Genomic DNA, 16,786 nt, shown 5'->3' with positions numbered 1-16,786 from the left:
TACAAAAGGAGCTGTCAGTCCCTCGTCACGTATATCCGCCGTCGTGCGACACAGCAGAGCCGTAACGAATTTGAACCTCGCTGCGTACCTTGGACGGTACAATTCTCTAGGCGCCACAGTGCACCTTTCCCTATTCATCTCTGGCCCCACGAATGACGCCGCATCGAGTGCAACCCCACCGACCAGGACACACCCACGCTTTGCACACTCTAATGGGGTAATTGCTTCTTGCAACTAGAGAGACCTACTGCCAGCTTCACAAGGTACCCCTGGCGCCGCTTCACTGCAAAAGGACATTGGCACCCTTTCCCTGCCAGGGAATATTTATATCGGCTAGACGCGCATCCTGGATTTCCCGGACAAACGATGGAAGGTGAAAAGCGCTCCCACGGCTGCTTCTAGTGTTTCTTGAACACGTCAGTCCAGTTGGCAAAAATAAGGCACGCAGGCTGTACAACAAAAGCGCAGCTGCCGGTGGTATTCATTGATTAACTGAGGTACTTGAACTGGACAGCCCGGCTGCACCGTTTTCAAACGAATGCAGCTTGCCTCCCTCACAAAGTGGGAACAGAGCAGACTGAACTACAACTTCGCAACACAACATCGAAGTGGTTGTGGGATTTGCCCCAGAGAGTGGGACCGGGTGGGGCATTTTTGGGAGCGCAAAGCATTCGGAAATTGGAGCCTCCTGAATGACCTTGAGCGCCTGCACAATATGACGCGAGACTCGCTTTTGCTCGTGCAGTGACTATGTAACATTATCCTGTTGAAGTTCCATGAAAATTAACACGAGGTAGCTGTGAACTCTAAGGTTAGAATCCTAAAGATCAGCCTGTATTCGCGCGACAAAACGCTTTATCACTCGCGCTTTGAAATTTTGTCGAAGCTCTATGCAGTAAGTGCACAGGACCGAAGTTAACTTCAGTAAACTGTTAACATGGGAAATCTATAGCTTTATTTCTGGTACCGCAGTCTTGGCGAACACCGGCCGCGTAATGGTTGGATTGCATATAACTCGCGCATTGGCGTCACTGCAAGACTCACTGTGTGGTTCATATTTGCAAGTTCTGAAATCTGAGGCTTCGCAGGTGTCACAAACTTTGCCAATGTCACAAACCCAAATAAATAACCTTTGCATAAATAAAGAACAATCTTACGCTGCCTTGCACGAGATATAAAAAATTGCTGCAACAACATGTAAATGCATAATTGCTGTGTAGGCATGACTTACTCTATCAAAGCGTTGATATCTTGGAAAGGTAAGCGAAGGAAACTTTTTCACGGTTGAATGCAGCAACCCCATTGTATGTCAAACTAAATATGAGTGGTACAGAATATTCTCTGCGCTGTCAACAACTGCCTCGAATGGGCAGCAGCTTCAGTGATGCGCGGGTGGCGCAGGTGCAGAATGCCCCCTCCCTGGCAGCAGCGACCCTAGCGGCAGTTTTTGTCCCTCTATGAAACTGCGGCCAAAGTTTCGTGACCAGAAAAGCATTGAGGGACTCTGGTTAAACGCTTCAGGAACAGTGTTTGTGTGGTTCCCACATTGCGTCTGTCCCAAGTTATTTGGCCTTGAATTCTGTGACTTGTGCATTTTGTATGTCTGCAAGGCGGCAATGTCGTGAAATTGTTCATGCATCTTGACGACTTTTTAAATGCTACGCTTCATCTCAGAAGTAAGACCCACCATGGTGCCTCACTGGGGCAAAGAATCCATGTGAATGAGATTCTGACAGATGTTCTATCACACATTCACGAATTGGTCTGAATTTGTAATTCTACACCTGGACATGCAACTTAGGTGCCGTAAGTTGGAAAGTAGCAAGAGGTTTGCCTTGTTTCACAAGTATCCGAGTTTTTCTGACGTGGCTTTCGAGTTTCGGTGAGGGACAAAACAAGGCTTCTTGCTACTTATCATAGCATTCATCCTGATTGGTGCCTTCTACTGCAGTGAAGCGCACGCCAACAAGCCACTTCTGTTATTCAACAGTGCCCATTCTAAGCTCGTAAATAAATAGTCACAAATCCTCCCCACCTGTCATTGCCATTGGCTCCAAGTGCACTGGCTACCCCAAGGTTGTCTTGGCCTTCACTGTAGGAAGCTTGCTTGTAAAAATGTGTACCCTCAAAATTTCGGGAGTATTCTCGCACTGGAACAGCAAAGGCTTGCTGTTGCTTTTTGTAAACACAGTCTGGACGCAGTTCTTTTGGCCACATTGGATTTTAGTCGCATCTGGCATTTTTAAAAGCTGATAACAAGTAAGTGACAACACAAGCTGGCTTTGTGGTCTCCATTGCGGTCTGTTTTATGCGAATGGAAGCTCCTAAAAGGAAAGAATGCCCACCATCGTATTTTTCAAGGATACCTAAGGTACGGAGCATTCGAGTTAGGCTGAATGATTGACACTTACTTTTTATGCTTTTTAAAATTTTTTGCTAGGTCTTCGTCGTAATTACAGCCTGCTGTGTATTGCTAGATAAGGACGAAATATTTTGCGTCACAGGAAAAAGTAGAACGCTGTGAAACCACGGAGTAGACATTTTCCAAGAAAATTTTGTTGGGTAATGGTGCCATACACCCCGTTGCATTTGCCTAAAGGTTGTTGTAAAAAGCAATGCCCCCCCACACTCCTCCTTTTCACAAGCCACACAAGCAATACCTCCAAGTTCCTTGCATCTGTAAGCTCTTTTGTAAGTAGTGGTCGTCCATTTTTCTTCTATTACCCTTTATCTTAGATGGGCCACTGTGTTGCGCAGGGCCCTGAGTGGTGGCGGCCTGCCCCCGAGCGGGCAGCCGGCCGGCAGCGGCCTGGCCAGCCTTGACGGGGCCCTCGACGGCCTGGCCCTGGTGTACGAGCCCTCGACGCGGCTGCTGCGGCGTGCGCCCCCGCCCGACGGGCCTTCCGACTCCCTGTCCCTCACGAGCGGCTCCTCCGTCAGCACCGACTTGTCGGCCTCCGACGACGGCACCCGGCAGCAGCAGCATGGCCGCAGCCTGTCCACCCTTCTCGCCAAGGGCCTGCTCGCCTGGAAGACCGACACCCGCGAGCCCTCGCCCACTCCGGCCACCAAGCAGGGCGTTGCCGACAGCCGCCTGCCCAGCTCCACCACAGCCCTCATCCTGGAGAAGCGGCCCTCGTGAGTGCTGCCGTTGCCGCGCGGTTGGCCAACCACTTACTACGGCGTCACCGAGCTGCATCTCATTTCTTTCGAGCCTACTGCAGAAGGGCATGTTTGCTCCAAAAGCAATGAGAAAGGTCTGGAAGCAGGTCGAACATGTGGCTTTTGTCACTAAATATAGCATTTTTGCAACATGCAATAGCCCATCTCGGCAATTGAATTGCGACTTTTGCGCACACTTGGGGAAGCCCGAGCCAGAGTTCGTTCTCGTCATAGTTGTCAGCACCTGTCCTTTATGCTTGCAGGAACCTGCCAGCCAAGAATCCTGAGGAGGAGCAGAAGCACCGGCAGGAGTACGAGGAGATGGTGAGAGCTGCCCGCAAGAAAGGTGAGAGTCCCACGTTTATATGGCACTTCCCGTCAGAAATTTAGGCAGAGAAGTGCTGCTTATTATGGCTGTCCAGTGCCTCGCAGTGAGGTCAGTTGTACGCTTCTGTATAGTGCAGTCTTCTGACCTAGTTTTTGGGCTTCCCGATAATTCGTATGTTTTTCCTGCAATTCACATTTAGTAACACAGTGTGCTTGGACATGTGTGCTGACCTTCTTAGGTCCGAAAAGAGCTGTCGTCAATTGTATTGTCGCTTCTAGCAGTGCCATGTGGATGATTGTGTGTGCTGCTGTAACCACTCAAAACAAAACACGTGGTATTGGTGATGTTCGATGCTCTTGTTGGTGATAACTAGTGGGTATTTGATGATCAAGTGCGTTGAACTACACGAGGATAAAGGCATGACTACATTGTCGCATGTTTGGCTTTGTGTTGTGCGGGGATTAACAAGTTCCCAAGTCTGCAGAATTTTAACCAGTGGCAAATTTATTGCAACGGTACTGTGTTGTGAAGCAGTGCGTGTGCACTGTAGGTGCTTGCTGTCCATGTCTTGAACCTACCTGCATGTGCCTTCTCGAGTCTTCTTTACCATCTCATAGGAAGCTTCAGCTCTAGCACCTACATGCAAGCTGATGGGTAATAACAATTTCAAGCTAGGTTTTTGGCTTTCAGTAAACAGCACTGACAGAGCAAGTTTAGCCATTTTAGTCAGCATGTGTACTACAAGCGCCCTCTTTTTTTCTCTGCTGCGCCCCCACACTCCCCACCAACGGTGCAGAGCTGAAGGATGCCCGTGCGAGGCAGAAGCAGCAGCAGCAGCAGTGGCGGCAGGAGGAGCAGCTGGCGCAGGCGACGCGCACCTGGGTCTCGGAGGTGCTGCCCTGCTGGGAGACGGCCCGGGGGCAGCGGCGTGTGCGTGACCTCTGGTGGCAGGGGCTGCCCCCGAGCGTGCGGGGTCGCGTCTGGCGGCTGGCCATCGGCAACGAGCTCAACCTGACGGCCGAGCTGTACGAGATCTGCGTGTCGCGCTCGCGCAAGATCTGGCTCAGCGAGGCCCCCTGCGAGGAGCCCCTGCACACGCGCGAGCAGTCGGCCCACCTCATCCGTCTCGACGTCTCGCGCACCTTCCCCCAGCTGGGCATCTTCCAGGAGGCCGGCCCCTACTTCGACGTGCTCCACTGCGTCCTGGGCGCCTACGTCGTCTACCGCCCGGACATCGGCTACGTGAGTCGGGCCCCGTCCGGGAGGGATTTTTCCTAAACTGCAAAGTTTTCCGAGAAAGCTGTAGCCATATGGCTGCATTCAAGTGGATGCAAATATTCCGTTGCAAGTACCTGGATGCCTTGGACAAATGTCAATACTGGTGGACTGTGAAGTTACATTTCTTATCTTTTAATAAAGGTATGGCATGCATGTGCCTAACCCACAAGGAGAGCTGAGCGTGCCCAAAGGGGATGTTTGCAAATTATTAGGTGGTAGGATCGGTGCTGTAGAGCCAGTAGGGAAACAACCATCTGCGGTGCCGACCCCTACAGTCAAGCTAGCTCTTTATTGGGAGTAATCTGCTTGATTCTGTGGCGCTGAGTAGAACATCACTCGGCTAGAGATGCCCATATTCTTGATAGTAGCACAACACTGAAAGTCGGGAGGAGCCCTTCTTTGCAGGGCAACATGTTGGAAGTTCTCCTTGATGACACTAGCCGATATGAAGTGCACTTGTGTAGTAGCAGAACATTGTACTGACAGAGAGTGCTTCACTAAAGTGACACAGTGGAGGCTGCACTGTAACCAGTAGTAGCTCTTTTGGGCTGAGGAGAAGGCACATAAGCATGGCTGCAAAGCTGGCATATAGGGCTGGGAATGGAAAACAATTGCTACCTGGGTCTCAAGGGCAAGAACTGAGTGCATTGCCTCCAAGCTGCCTCAGCACGTTTCCAGCGGCAGAACAAGAGCCAGCCTAGTGCATGCCTTGTGGCAGGTGGGCTTGACGGCACGTTAGTGCAACAGGTGCACCCCAACTGCGCAGAACTCTGATTCTTGGGAAGCTGTGGTGTGAAGTGTGTAAGATAATCCATGCCGAAAGAGGAAGAAATTAAAAGCGGAGAAAGAGACGCATACACAATGTAGCTGTAGAGAAGTCATTGATGGGAATTGCCAGGTTTTTGCCTTCAAAGCACATAAGCAGACTGAAGTGCCCTGAGGAATTTTTTGTCTGCCACAGCTGCATTAAGATCTTAGTTTATTATTTTCATAAGCTGTGGCATGTGTGTGGAAAGACACATGGGTGGTTCTTTGTTTTGCATCCGTTTGCACTTGTAGAACCTACATGAAGGACATCAGGTGCTCTGCGACTCTTACCTTGTGGAGCTGTCTGTGCACATTTTGAGGGAGTTGGATAAGCACCCACTAACATAAGGAACCAAGGTAGTCTTCAGTTCTTATTGAACTGCTACATGCCCCTTTTCTTTGTTTTTTGTAACAAGCATGACCCTCATAAGGCGTTTCTTAACTGTAAGTGCAAAAGTAATCAATTATTTAGGGTAATAAATAGTAAGCAGTCTTTTTTTTTTTTTTTTTTTTACACGAAAGTGTTTTGGTACACAAACCTTACCAGCGTCATATCCGTCATGAACTGACATCACCCGAAAAAGTTCCACTGGACGGCACTAGGATTCAAGCCCACGATCAGTCTGGCCACAACGGGAGGTGTACAACGCTCTGCCAACTGAGCCATGAAGTCATGCGCGGAGAGCTGTACAAACACACCCTATGTCCTTCCCTCTAACATCTTCATTCAGATGGTGCTGCCATCTAGGAGAGGTGAAGTGAAGTAGTGCGTCATGACACGAATGAGCACCCATAGTTGGCGCCTCAATAGGGCAGCGTGTAGCAGCGGAAGCTGCTAAGTTTATCCGCCCGCCACCTATGTGGAATGCCGCTCAGCTTGTGGAACGCCGCCGCTGCATTCCAGCAGGACGTCGCTCGCCAAGCACACCCACAAGACTGCTGCCAACCCGCAAATCATGCTGCTTTCGCTGTAGCGGACCGCGACTTTACCAAACGATTCGCTGACAACCTGTCCGGTTTCATTCGCATGGTTTGCGAGCGCCTGGGGTTTCAATCCGATTTATGCAATGCTCCGGCGCGTGTAATTCAGTGCCTAATGTTGGTGCGTCTAACGGTGCCATACCAACAAAATATAAATAGCGATGTGGAAGTTCATTTCGATGCACAATAAACATTCAAATGCTCTTGTGAAGGCACATTTCACGTTTGTGTTTGACCGATTCCAATGCAAGAAGGATTAACCACTTTTTTTTTTTTTTTTTCAAACTTTTTTATTGCTAGAAATCATTGCAGTTATAGCTAAAATGAAGCACTTAATTCCATTAACTCTTTCGTGACCGCACCATAGGCCATCATTCAGGGGGAATGATGATTTTCAAACCTCTCGCAAATACTAAAAACTGTGCTATTCGGACAACTGATGCCATCTGGCGTGTTCATTGGAAACTCCTTTTTCAGTTTCGTTGCTGTTTGTTTACATTTCGTGTGGGTAGACTTCGAGCGAGTGAAATTTGCACCTGAGGTAGCGGCGAGTTGGCCAAAAATGGCGTCCTGTTTCTTTGCACGCTCTGCAAAGGTGGACAGCGGTTTCAGGGACTTCGGCCACTGCTGCTGCTAATTTTTTTTTACCCCAGCAGCAGTGATGACTCCAGCAACGATGTGAATTCTTCAGATTTTAGTTTTGATGAGACTCTCCCATTCAACAGCCTCAGAATTCAGCAGGTGCTGCCAGGGAAGGTTCGTTTTTGACTTCGCACTGTATTTATAAAACAACGTGCCTAATATCTGACGATTGCAGTATTACTTTCATGTGTAGGGTATGGACAACGTACGACGAGAATATTCTGCCAAATGCACCACGCCGTATCGCGTTGTCACCTTCAAGATAGCCTGGCGCTCGTTTAAAATTAGTGCTGCGGAGCAACAAGCGCTGCTTCTGAAGAACGCTTTTTTTTTTCTTGTTTTTTACCGCTGCAGTGATAAAGATCTTGTGTGAGAACACAAACAAGCATGCTTGGATGCATATTTAAAGAGTCCAACTGACTCTCGAGTGGCTTCGCAGAGTGGCACAGCCGTCAGGGCAGTTAGGTTGGTAGGCCCACAAAAATCCGGAACTTGGTGTACAGCGTTGATGTGTATATTGAATCATAGCTTAGGAATGTAGAAACATTTTGTATATCTTAGAATCCCTAAAACAATTTTTAGGCTCAGTAAAATTGCCTATTTGTGCTTTGTGTGTACTTTTTCTGCACAAATTTTTTTGTGTCGTTGACCAAACTTTTAATAAATACATCTTTTACAAAACTGCTGTTATGTGTTTGAAAGAGAAATATGTAAGCTACAATTTCATGCATAGCAATGCTAAATGTGTCCAGTAGCTCCAAAGAAAAAGAATGTTTCCTTTAAGCACTCAAAATCGGCCATTTTTCTGCGGTCACGAAAGAGTTAATCTTGTTTAGATGATTGTGCTAAAAATGCATTTACCAACCAATTACAAGCTCTTTATTTCATATCGGATGCAGCACTTTTGTGTCTGGCCCAAAATAACATTTTTTTTTAGTTCAACTTGGTTTTCCACAGCACTTTTGTTTCTGGCCCAAAATAACATTTTTTTTTTTAAATTAAACTTGGTTTTCCTCACTGTGAGCTAAAAAATCTCAATTTGTGGTAATGAGCAAAAACGAAAGACCTGCAAAACTTGTGCAGTGTCTTTGCAAGCGCTTCTCGACCATTGCCAGCAAGTTCCCCTCCCGTGCAGGTCCAAGGCATGTCCTTTCTGGCTGCCATGCTGCTGCTCAATCTGGATGTGGCCGATGCCTTCATCTGTTTTGCCAACCTGCTCAACAGACCCTGCCAGCTGGCATTCTTTCGTGTTGACCAGCCACAGGTAGGCAATTTCCCCCCTTAAAGGGGCACTGACACAAAATTTTGAAGGCGAGATAACTTCGGAGATAGATTGGTGGGAACACATTTACATCATCTGCAAAATATCAGCGGCGCGAATACAGCCTAGAACATATTTAAAATCAATTTTAAAGTGTGCGAAACGCAACCGAGCAGCCAGCAGAGGACCACGCGCAATCGACATCCCGAGTGTAAATAAACAACATCCAAACACGTCACGAGTTTGTGTTTGCAGCTTCCGCACTGCCGGCGTTTTTCGCCGGCTCGCACGGCTCGCCGCTCCAATCGGAGGGCCGGAGGGCGGAGCTTCTGCTTTCGAGAACGAACGACCCGATCGTTGACGGCGGAGGCGCCTTGATTTCGTCAGCTCATCGGGCAGCTGGCCGCGGCCAAAGTTCTACAGCGATTCCAGGCACTCTGTTTCTATAACTGTTTATTACCATTGGATGCGAAAACGCGCCGGAGCACGAAAAGCCCACTGAGCTAGCCGCACGGTCGCTGTGCAGGCGGCGGCCACGGCCGCGAAGTGGCCCCGGCCGGCGCAGGTAGCTCGAGTGATAGCTTGTTACCGCTGCACGAAATGTTACCGCTGCACGAAATTGTCCCCAAGTCCCGACCATGGTGGCTTACGTGAGAAAGGAGTTAATGATGCGATGGCGGGTTGCATTAAAAATTGTCATCTGCACCGCTTACGAGAGCGGCACTCGAATATCCGCCGCAGTGCTAAGCCGAACACATCTGTAGGCGGACCTGTAGGCAGACCGGCCGGCTGCTCCCAGCGCGCGTCTTGCCACCCACTGTCTCGAGCATCGTGCGTCGTTCTTTAGCTGCGGTAGCATTTGCACTCGCAGCGCCTGCGTCACATCCACGGTCGCTTTTTGATTAAGCGCCTCACGAGATCAGTACGTGGGGGCATTCGCAGAAACTGCCGTCGATGCAGATTCGACAGTGCTACGGCGGCTCTGCTCTGTGATATCCCTCCGACGGTCACGTGGTCAGCTTTGTTCACACAAAATCCATCGTTTCGCGGCACTCACTGAAACCGAAACTGCGACTGGCCGCATTGAAAATGCCTCCAATAAACAACCGTCGCACGCTGAAGCAAATGAGGTTTCTACATGTTATAAGTAGGTCACTAGCTACTTATCGCAACAAAAAAAACGATGCAAAATTTTTGTGTCAGTGCCCCTTTAACGGTCACTGACACCACCACAAGCGCGATAGCAACGCACATCCCAAATGGCCACCATTGTGTTCAGCTAGTAACATTCTCAATGCGGTGTGCTAATTGTAAGTGGCGTCAGGGCATCTGTGCCAAATAAAGGCATGCCGAGCGAATTCCCATGGCAGTCAGTCTCCCGCCAGCAGTCGATGACTGGTCCCACCTATCTCGGCAGTGGATCTCGATTCCATGGGCACGCCCACCTCAGTACAAATTGCAGTATGCCCGTCTGCTACGACAGAACTAGTATAACTGCATGATGGAATGAAATTCAGAAAAAAAAAATATACAGGAGAGAGACACAGAGAGATAGAACAAGGAGGAATGAATGAGAGAATGCTGGTAGCAACTGAGGTTTATTAAAAAACGCAGCTTGATTGTTTCGACCTGTAATGGCCCTCTGGTTATGCCGCCATGTGCCTTCTTTCTGTTCTTCAAAATTTAGACTATATGTGTGTATGTTCCTGCGTTTTGCAATAAAGCTCAGTTGCTAAAAGTGTGCCGTCCTGTTTTATTCATTCCTCTTTGTTCTCATTTTATTTTTTTGCGCTTTGCATGTTTACCAACTTTCCCAACTCGTTACTTCAAAACTGTAACAGTGTCAAGTTGTCTTATGCTACTCAGAAATGTGCTAAAATTTGTGGAAATAATTGTTTAAAATAAAGTTAAATATCTCATTTCAAAATAAAGTTGGAAGTTTTATGCTCCGAAGCTACACCTGGGCTGTGAGCCTGACTTTAGGGGAGGGCTGCAAATTACTTTACACAGAAAGCTTTAACGTGCAAGCTTGTTGTTGAGGCACAAGTACAGTCGAACTACAATGAACTCTGCTTCAACGAAATATTTCCAATTCCAGTTGTTTATAAGGACTAGTCCTCCTCCCTAAACGGCGGTCAGCAGCCCTTCGGCCCTGATGCTGTTTTCAGCCAGCTGGACGGCCCAGAGTTTGATGCTTGGGTCAGAGCTGAGCAGCATGGTGTCCCACCGCTTGTCATTCGTGATTTTACGACCTTGTTAAGACTCCTCAGGACAAGCCCATAGTATATGTGACAGGTCCGCCCGGTCCTTACATAATGCACACATGCCTAGTCAATGCAACAAATTCTTCGCCACAACGAACCATTTGTCAGGCTTGTTTTCACTTCAGAGAAGGTGAGCTTGAAAAATTACTTTACGATGAAATAAGCATGATGCCAGCCATCCGTAACATTTTACACATCCACACCGTTTAGTTTCAACAAAAGCGTGTGCCACAACATACATAGATGCCATTGTTTGATGGTGATAACTACAGTGTGCTAGAAGGGCGAGCAGTGTGCTCACTGCTGTGTCCCTTGCGCCGTTCCACCGTGGCACTCATTGCCGACTTCCGCATGCCGACTTCCGCAATACAAGTAATCAGCTCGGTAGATGTGCCTTGTTGCACGGTAATATCTTTTGCGACTGCATTTCTTCCCCCAGCAACACATGCCAGTAAAAAAAGTTTGATAACCACTGGTACATTTGTTATCCAAATAAACACAACTTAATTCCGCCTCACTCCTTTTTCTCAAGATTGTATTATGTGGTCAATGATGTGGACAATATATGGGGGTATTTTTCTTGCCCTTTTGTGGTGTGTTGGGGGCAAATTTTGCCATGACGAATTTCCGCTTCAACGAAATTTTTCGCGCGTCCTGTCAGTTTTATTGTAGCGGGATTTTACTATTCCTGTTTACACTGTGCAAAATCATTTTGCCTTGGTACGCTATGTAGCAAGAGTGCTCTCCCCCTGCTGACTCTAGGGGGAGTACCAACACTTTCCCCTCCTCCTCTTCCCTTTTGCAGATGAATGCCTACTACACCCTGTACGAGGAATTTTTTCGCGAGAACCTTCCCAAGCTGTTTGCGCACTTCAAGAAGCATAACCTGACGTCCGACCTGTACCTGGTTGACTGGTAGGAGCCGTTGGTTGTGGCCGGCGGGTGGGCCCTGAGCACGTGTCCCCTGTGCAGGATCTACACCCTGTACAGCCGGTCCCTGCCCCTGGACGTGGCCTGCCGTGTGTGGGACGTGTTCCTGCGGGACGGCGAGGAGTTCCTCTTCAGGTCGGCCCTGGGCATTCTGCGGCTGTACGAGGAGGTGCTGCTGGGGCTGGACTTCATCAACCTGGCTCAGTTTTTGACCAAGTTGCCCGAGGACCTGAGCTCCGACGTGTTGTTCGACGCCATCAGCGCCATTCGGATGACTGTCAACAAGCGCAACTTTGCCCAGGTTCTGGCCAAGCATCGGGAGTTGGCAGGCTGAAGAAGCGAGAAGGGGGCTGTGGCCATGCTGCGTCGTTTTCAGCGTGGAGGGGCACACAAGAGGCACTGCCCAGCAGTATGTCACATGGTTTTTTTAAAAGACGACATCCCTTCCCCGTGTCTTTCTCTCGTGTACTAGTTCATTTTCATGGAGGTAGAAGTTGACGACGTCAGCTGGCGTGCTTTTGTCCAGTTCTAGTCAATACTCACAACCAGCTGGGGGAGTTTCGGAGGTGTGCTGAGGGATACGCTTACTGTGGGAGTGTCAGTGTGGGATGCGGGGGCTGTACCTTGAGCTGGGGAGTGTTGGCAGGAGTGCGCAATGCCGAGGAAATGTGATGACACTGCAGCAGCCGTATCTTATGCAGCGCAGTGGCCATGCAGAGGTACCGAATCGTGGTCTCTTTTCCTGGCCTCTGTTCGTACTTGCTTGTAGACGGGTCCACTCGTGGGACTAGTTATTTTTCTATTGCGGTCCTCTGCATCTGGTGACATATCAATAAAGCAGTATGGCGCGCGCAAGTTCTGGACAGTGCAGAAACGTGTGCGCCGTGATGGTCCCCTTTGCTGGGTGTTCCTTTAGAAGGAATGCTTGGCATGCAATCTTCTTGCAGTATTTATACCATTCCAGGTTCTGTGTTTGGCAGGGTACATTGTGGTAGGCCAGATTCTGTAAGCAGCAATGCTGCATTACCTGTTCCATGCAATGGTATATGCATTATAGCTGGTGGAAAAACTTTTTCTCCGAGGCTAGAGTGAGTCTTCCATCCAGCTTGGTCTAAGGAGGGATAATCTCTTAGGGGCACTGGACCCAGTTTGGTTTGTTGAATCTATTTTGCAATATTGTGCTCTATACCATGTTGCAACTGGCTCTGTGTTTGTTCAGTGCCCTGCTTGTTATGTAGTTAATACGTTTTACCAATTCGTCAGTCCTTGTAGCTATACTCCCCCCCCCCCTCCTTCCTTTTTTCCAGTTGGGTTTAAAAGAAGACGGGAGGCTTGTGAGGGTGAAAAGATTTTATACACCTTTTGCACCTGTATGAAATGACATACAGTTACACGACTTGGCAGTTTAGTGCTGTAGCGTGTAATGAAATGCACACCTGCTGGTCTTTTTGCAGGTTTAGAGTTGAGTTTTTCGAAATTCTAAAAGAAAAAAAAAAATGTATAGAAATGCTTAGGTGCATACAAAACGAATGTACAAACATGTATAAAAATAAATAGGCCTTCTCTACATGCTGTCTTGCATCCCTTCATGATCTATGTTGGACCAAAAACCTTGACACTTGACGAGGCCACACAGCAGGCTTTGTCAATAGGCACTGTTCCCTGCTGCCAGTTTCACGGCTGTGTGCATTAAAGGAGTACAAAAAAAATGCGGTGGCCACTTTGTCAGCATTCATTACACAAAGTGCAAAAGTTCAACAAACAGCCGAAGCAAATTTAAAAAACAGTTATCAAGCTTCCAGCTTCAGGTGTCCTTGCAATACACCATAGCAACGGAGGACCCAGAGGTCTTAATAAACACCTTCACAATTGGCACTGGTTGCATTCACAACGAGCAAGAAAACTGCCGCCCAGTAAATTGGGTTTTTTTTTTTTTTTTTTCCTTTTCACAAGTCACAAACTGGTTGCCGAAAAGAATCTAAGGACCAGGTTGCACATAGGCATCAAGGTAAAGGGTGTTTCACAATGCTGCAACTTCTGCAGTGAGCACAAACATTTAATGAAAAAAAAAACTGCTGCTCGTTTCAGCTTGGTTGTGTAGCATAGATTTCTTGAAGTTCCCAAAGCTATGCACCAGCACCCTTTACCAATATGCAGCTAGTTGCATCGTTGAACTACACCTGAGCCGGCTTTACCGTACCCTGAATGCGACACAAGTATCTACACATAGCCCAGGCTCTAACAGGGTCCAACATTCTGGCTGCTTTTATACCCGTCCTGATATGGCCAGACCTGGCATGGCCTTTAACTGTACCCAAAGGCGGTGAGGGGGGGGCATGAAAAATGCCAGTACCGTTTGTATGATCAAAAGCAAGGTTGCGACTGCTGCCTCCAAGTTTCTACCTCTTCAACGGCTGAGAAGCAACTCGGGCAGGCAAATGAGACTTTGCTGTTGGATAAAAATTGGTAGCTCCAGACATCAGAAGTTGCAGCACCACCGCACCCTCCGTTGGCTGCGTACCGGAGCCTGCCCAAGTTCTTGAGCACCTGCAACAAAACTCTTTTTAGTGTGAAAGCACCATTGGTCTACCTCTGACAGTTTTTCGGAAAATTCATGATGCCTCATTCATGAAGCTTTCCGTATTTTCCAGCTGATAACTTGCTTGCGACAGCCTTATATTAGGCTTAATGTCAACCGGTACTCCCAGCAGCTTGACATACAAAATGCACAACGTTCCTTGGAAAACTAGGAGTCAATGTGAAGGTTATTCAATGCTTAGCCCAAACGTACGACGTTAGGCTTAAAGGGAAGCTGAAGCGCTTTCCAAAAAAATTGAGTCTGATGCACGTTTATATAGTTTCTTGCGCGCTGACTCCGAATATCAAAATGAATTTTATCGTACATGAGTCCAACCGGCATTTATCTTGCAAAACGCGTGGTCCCATTTGAAAGACGCGCGCTTTTCGTCTTTTGACGCCCCTGATTGGTTGCACCCTTCATGACGTCAAAGGAGGACACCCTTCGGCCGCGCGGGTTGTCGGAAGCATTGGGAACGATCACACGGCAGCGGCGCTTGCCTTTTCGGCAATTTAGCTTGCAGTTTAATGTTCGCAGATGACTGCAAGTTTATTTTATAACTTCCCGTGCTGTTGGTTCAATTATCTTGGAGCTTAAATTTGCTTTACACGACGGAGAACCCCAAGCAGTGACTGTGGCGTCGGCTAGAGGGTTCTGTAAAAATATTTGATTTAGGCAACCAGCATAGAGGGTTTCTATTCCTTGTGTTAATATTAGGTACTGCCTGAACTCTATGTTACTATATACGAAGCCATTTATGCCGAAGATTAAGCGGTGTTTTATAAAAAATCTACCAGCGAAAAGCATGCACGTACGTACACTGCGCGAAAAAATAGCGTTCATGCGCTGTAAACGTATGCGCGAGACATATGTTGCCGGTACATGCATAAACCAACAAGCGAACTCTACTTCCGTATTTCCTTTGTTCGATGTCGCCCACCCCAGCTCCGTTACTCATCCCAACGCCGCCTGTATTAACATTGCCTGACGCGTCGCGCGCTTTTCAATGGGAAGGGTAGGGACGCTTAGTTCAGGCACTGATCCACTATGTGGCGCGTGCCGGCGGACATCTCGCCTTACGTCACTGCTCGCGTGTCGCGAACGCTGCACCCACTTCTACGACGTGTGTCTGTCAGCTTGCCTGTTGGGCTTCAAGGGCCGTTTCGCTTACATCTTAGCCGCGACGGGGCGCTAGTTCTGTGGCACACTGGGGATCTCGTTCAACGTGTCGCTCGCTTTATACTTGCTGCATTTTTCCAAAGATAAAGACGGAGGCGGACTGAAATAGTGTAAGAACATACTGATTGTCGGGTAGACATATAGCTAACAGAAACACGATATTTTCGGATGAGGCAGCCATTATTTTACTGATATTTTTCTTTCTGGAGTATTTAAAGAAGAAAAAATTGCGTGCACGTTTTTTGTTCAGGCGCTCACTTCTACGATTACTTTCCAATAATACCACGTGCTTGTAAACTTCAGAAAATTATAGAAAACAAAAGGATAAGCAGCTGGGATCCCGCCACGCTGTCCGGGCGCTTCTACAGTAGTCCTCAATTTTAGAAGTGCCTACCGATGCGGAATGCGAACAGCGGGGTCGAAACAATACCTAAATGCGGAGGGGATAGAGGTGGGATGCCCCACTCAAAACATTTCGGGGCCTGTGATCCGAGTAGATAAGCACGCAAAGCCGGCATCAGCCTGTGGCAGCGCAAGAGATTTTGCTTCGTGACAAAGGAAGTTTTATCAGTGACAGACCAAGACAGACAGGCATGGTGAAAAACAAGAAGGCGTAGGAGCGCCGCCTCGGCAACGCTAAACAAACTTTCCACTATTTTGCATAGTTTCCGAGAAGCGGCGCTGGCTGGCGGACACGAAAGCACGCTGGAAGGCTACGGAGCGGGGAAGGGTAGGAGAGAGCAACAGGAGAGTGGCTGTTTGGCCATTTTTCGCTCACGCGTTAGGCAATGTTTATACAGGCGGCGTTGCTCATCCCCATACACAGACCCACACGCGCGCACGCGCGCGCGCCATTTGGACAGCGGCGCTAAAACGACTCCGCGATCGCTAGCTGCACTTCGATGAGTGGCGTCTTACTGCTTGACATGCATTTATTCTGAAAACACTGTAGTATACTGGTGCCTCCGTAGCATTTTCGGCTCTAGTAGGGCTTGAGTTTTGCGTGTGCGTTGCGCCTTCTGCTACAATATTACGGCCCCCTCGTTATAATTAACAGACCAGTCGGACACGGCAGTTACGTTGTAGTTACGTTACTTTAGGTAACAATCACCAAACGTTTGTGATAATGAATCGTTGGCCTGCTTCAGCATTTCTAGATCTAAGCATTTACCGCGCTAGTCGGACAAAGGCCGTATATTTACTCTTCGCTCCTAATATTTTTAGTATCATCGTTATATATATCAACGGATATCACTGGAGCACAGTTGAGGTTCAGCGGCAACAACTGCTTGCCAGGTTATAATATGCAGGCACACGGAATCTTGGGCAACGAATAATAATCCTGCAGTCAACACAAATTATGGCACGGTGGTGGT

At 48.2% G+C, this 16,786-nt stretch overlaps 2 protein-coding genes across 2 annotated transcripts in view; one reads left to right on the top strand and one right to left on the bottom strand.

Annotated features, from left to right (window-relative positions):
- Positions 1-1,688: 1,688 nt before the first annotated feature.
- Positions 1,689-13,220, top strand: LOC144162453 (TBC1 domain family member 14-like). Its single transcript, XM_077692983.1, has 7 exons — positions 1,689-1,717; positions 2,758-3,138; positions 3,426-3,508; positions 4,287-4,732; positions 8,334-8,462; positions 11,529-11,638; positions 11,696-13,220. The coding sequence occupies exons 1-7, from the start codon at positions 1,689-1,691 to the stop codon at positions 11,985-11,987; spliced, it is 1,470 nt and encodes a 489-aa protein (XP_077549109.1). The 3' UTR covers positions 11,988-13,220.
- The window catches only part of LOC144156029 (uncharacterized), a 25,868-nt gene continuing 22,067 nt past the window's right edge, over positions 12,986-16,786 (bottom strand). The window contains exon 10 of the mRNA XM_077687797.1: positions 12,986-14,200. Coding sequence (XP_077543923.1) covers positions 14,133-14,200 — 68 coding nt within the window. The 3' untranslated portion in view covers positions 12,986-14,132. The remainder of the gene's footprint in view (positions 14,201-16,786) is intronic.

This window comes from Haemaphysalis longicornis, unplaced genomic scaffold (assembly GCF_048455015.1).
Source record: "Haemaphysalis longicornis isolate Haplotype H1 unplaced genomic scaffold, Haemaphysalis longicornis Haplotype H1 scaffold_1, whole genome shotgun sequence".
Classification (NCBI taxonomy): Eukaryota; Metazoa; Arthropoda; class Arachnida; order Ixodida; family Ixodidae; genus Haemaphysalis; species Haemaphysalis longicornis.
This window is presented reverse-complemented; position numbering and strand designations above follow the sequence as displayed.

Coding starts and splice junctions, on each gene's coding strand:
- LOC144162453 (XM_077692983.1), top strand. CDS start 1,689: ATGGTGCCTCACTGGGGCAAAGAATCCAT. Junction 1,718..2,757: donor CACTGGGGCAAAGAATCCAT/GTGAATGAGATT, acceptor TGTGTTGCGCAG/GGCCCTGAGTGGTGGCGGCC. Junction 3,139..3,425: donor ATCCTGGAGAAGCGGCCCTC/GTGAGTGCTGCC, acceptor TTATGCTTGCAG/GAACCTGCCAGCCAAGAATC.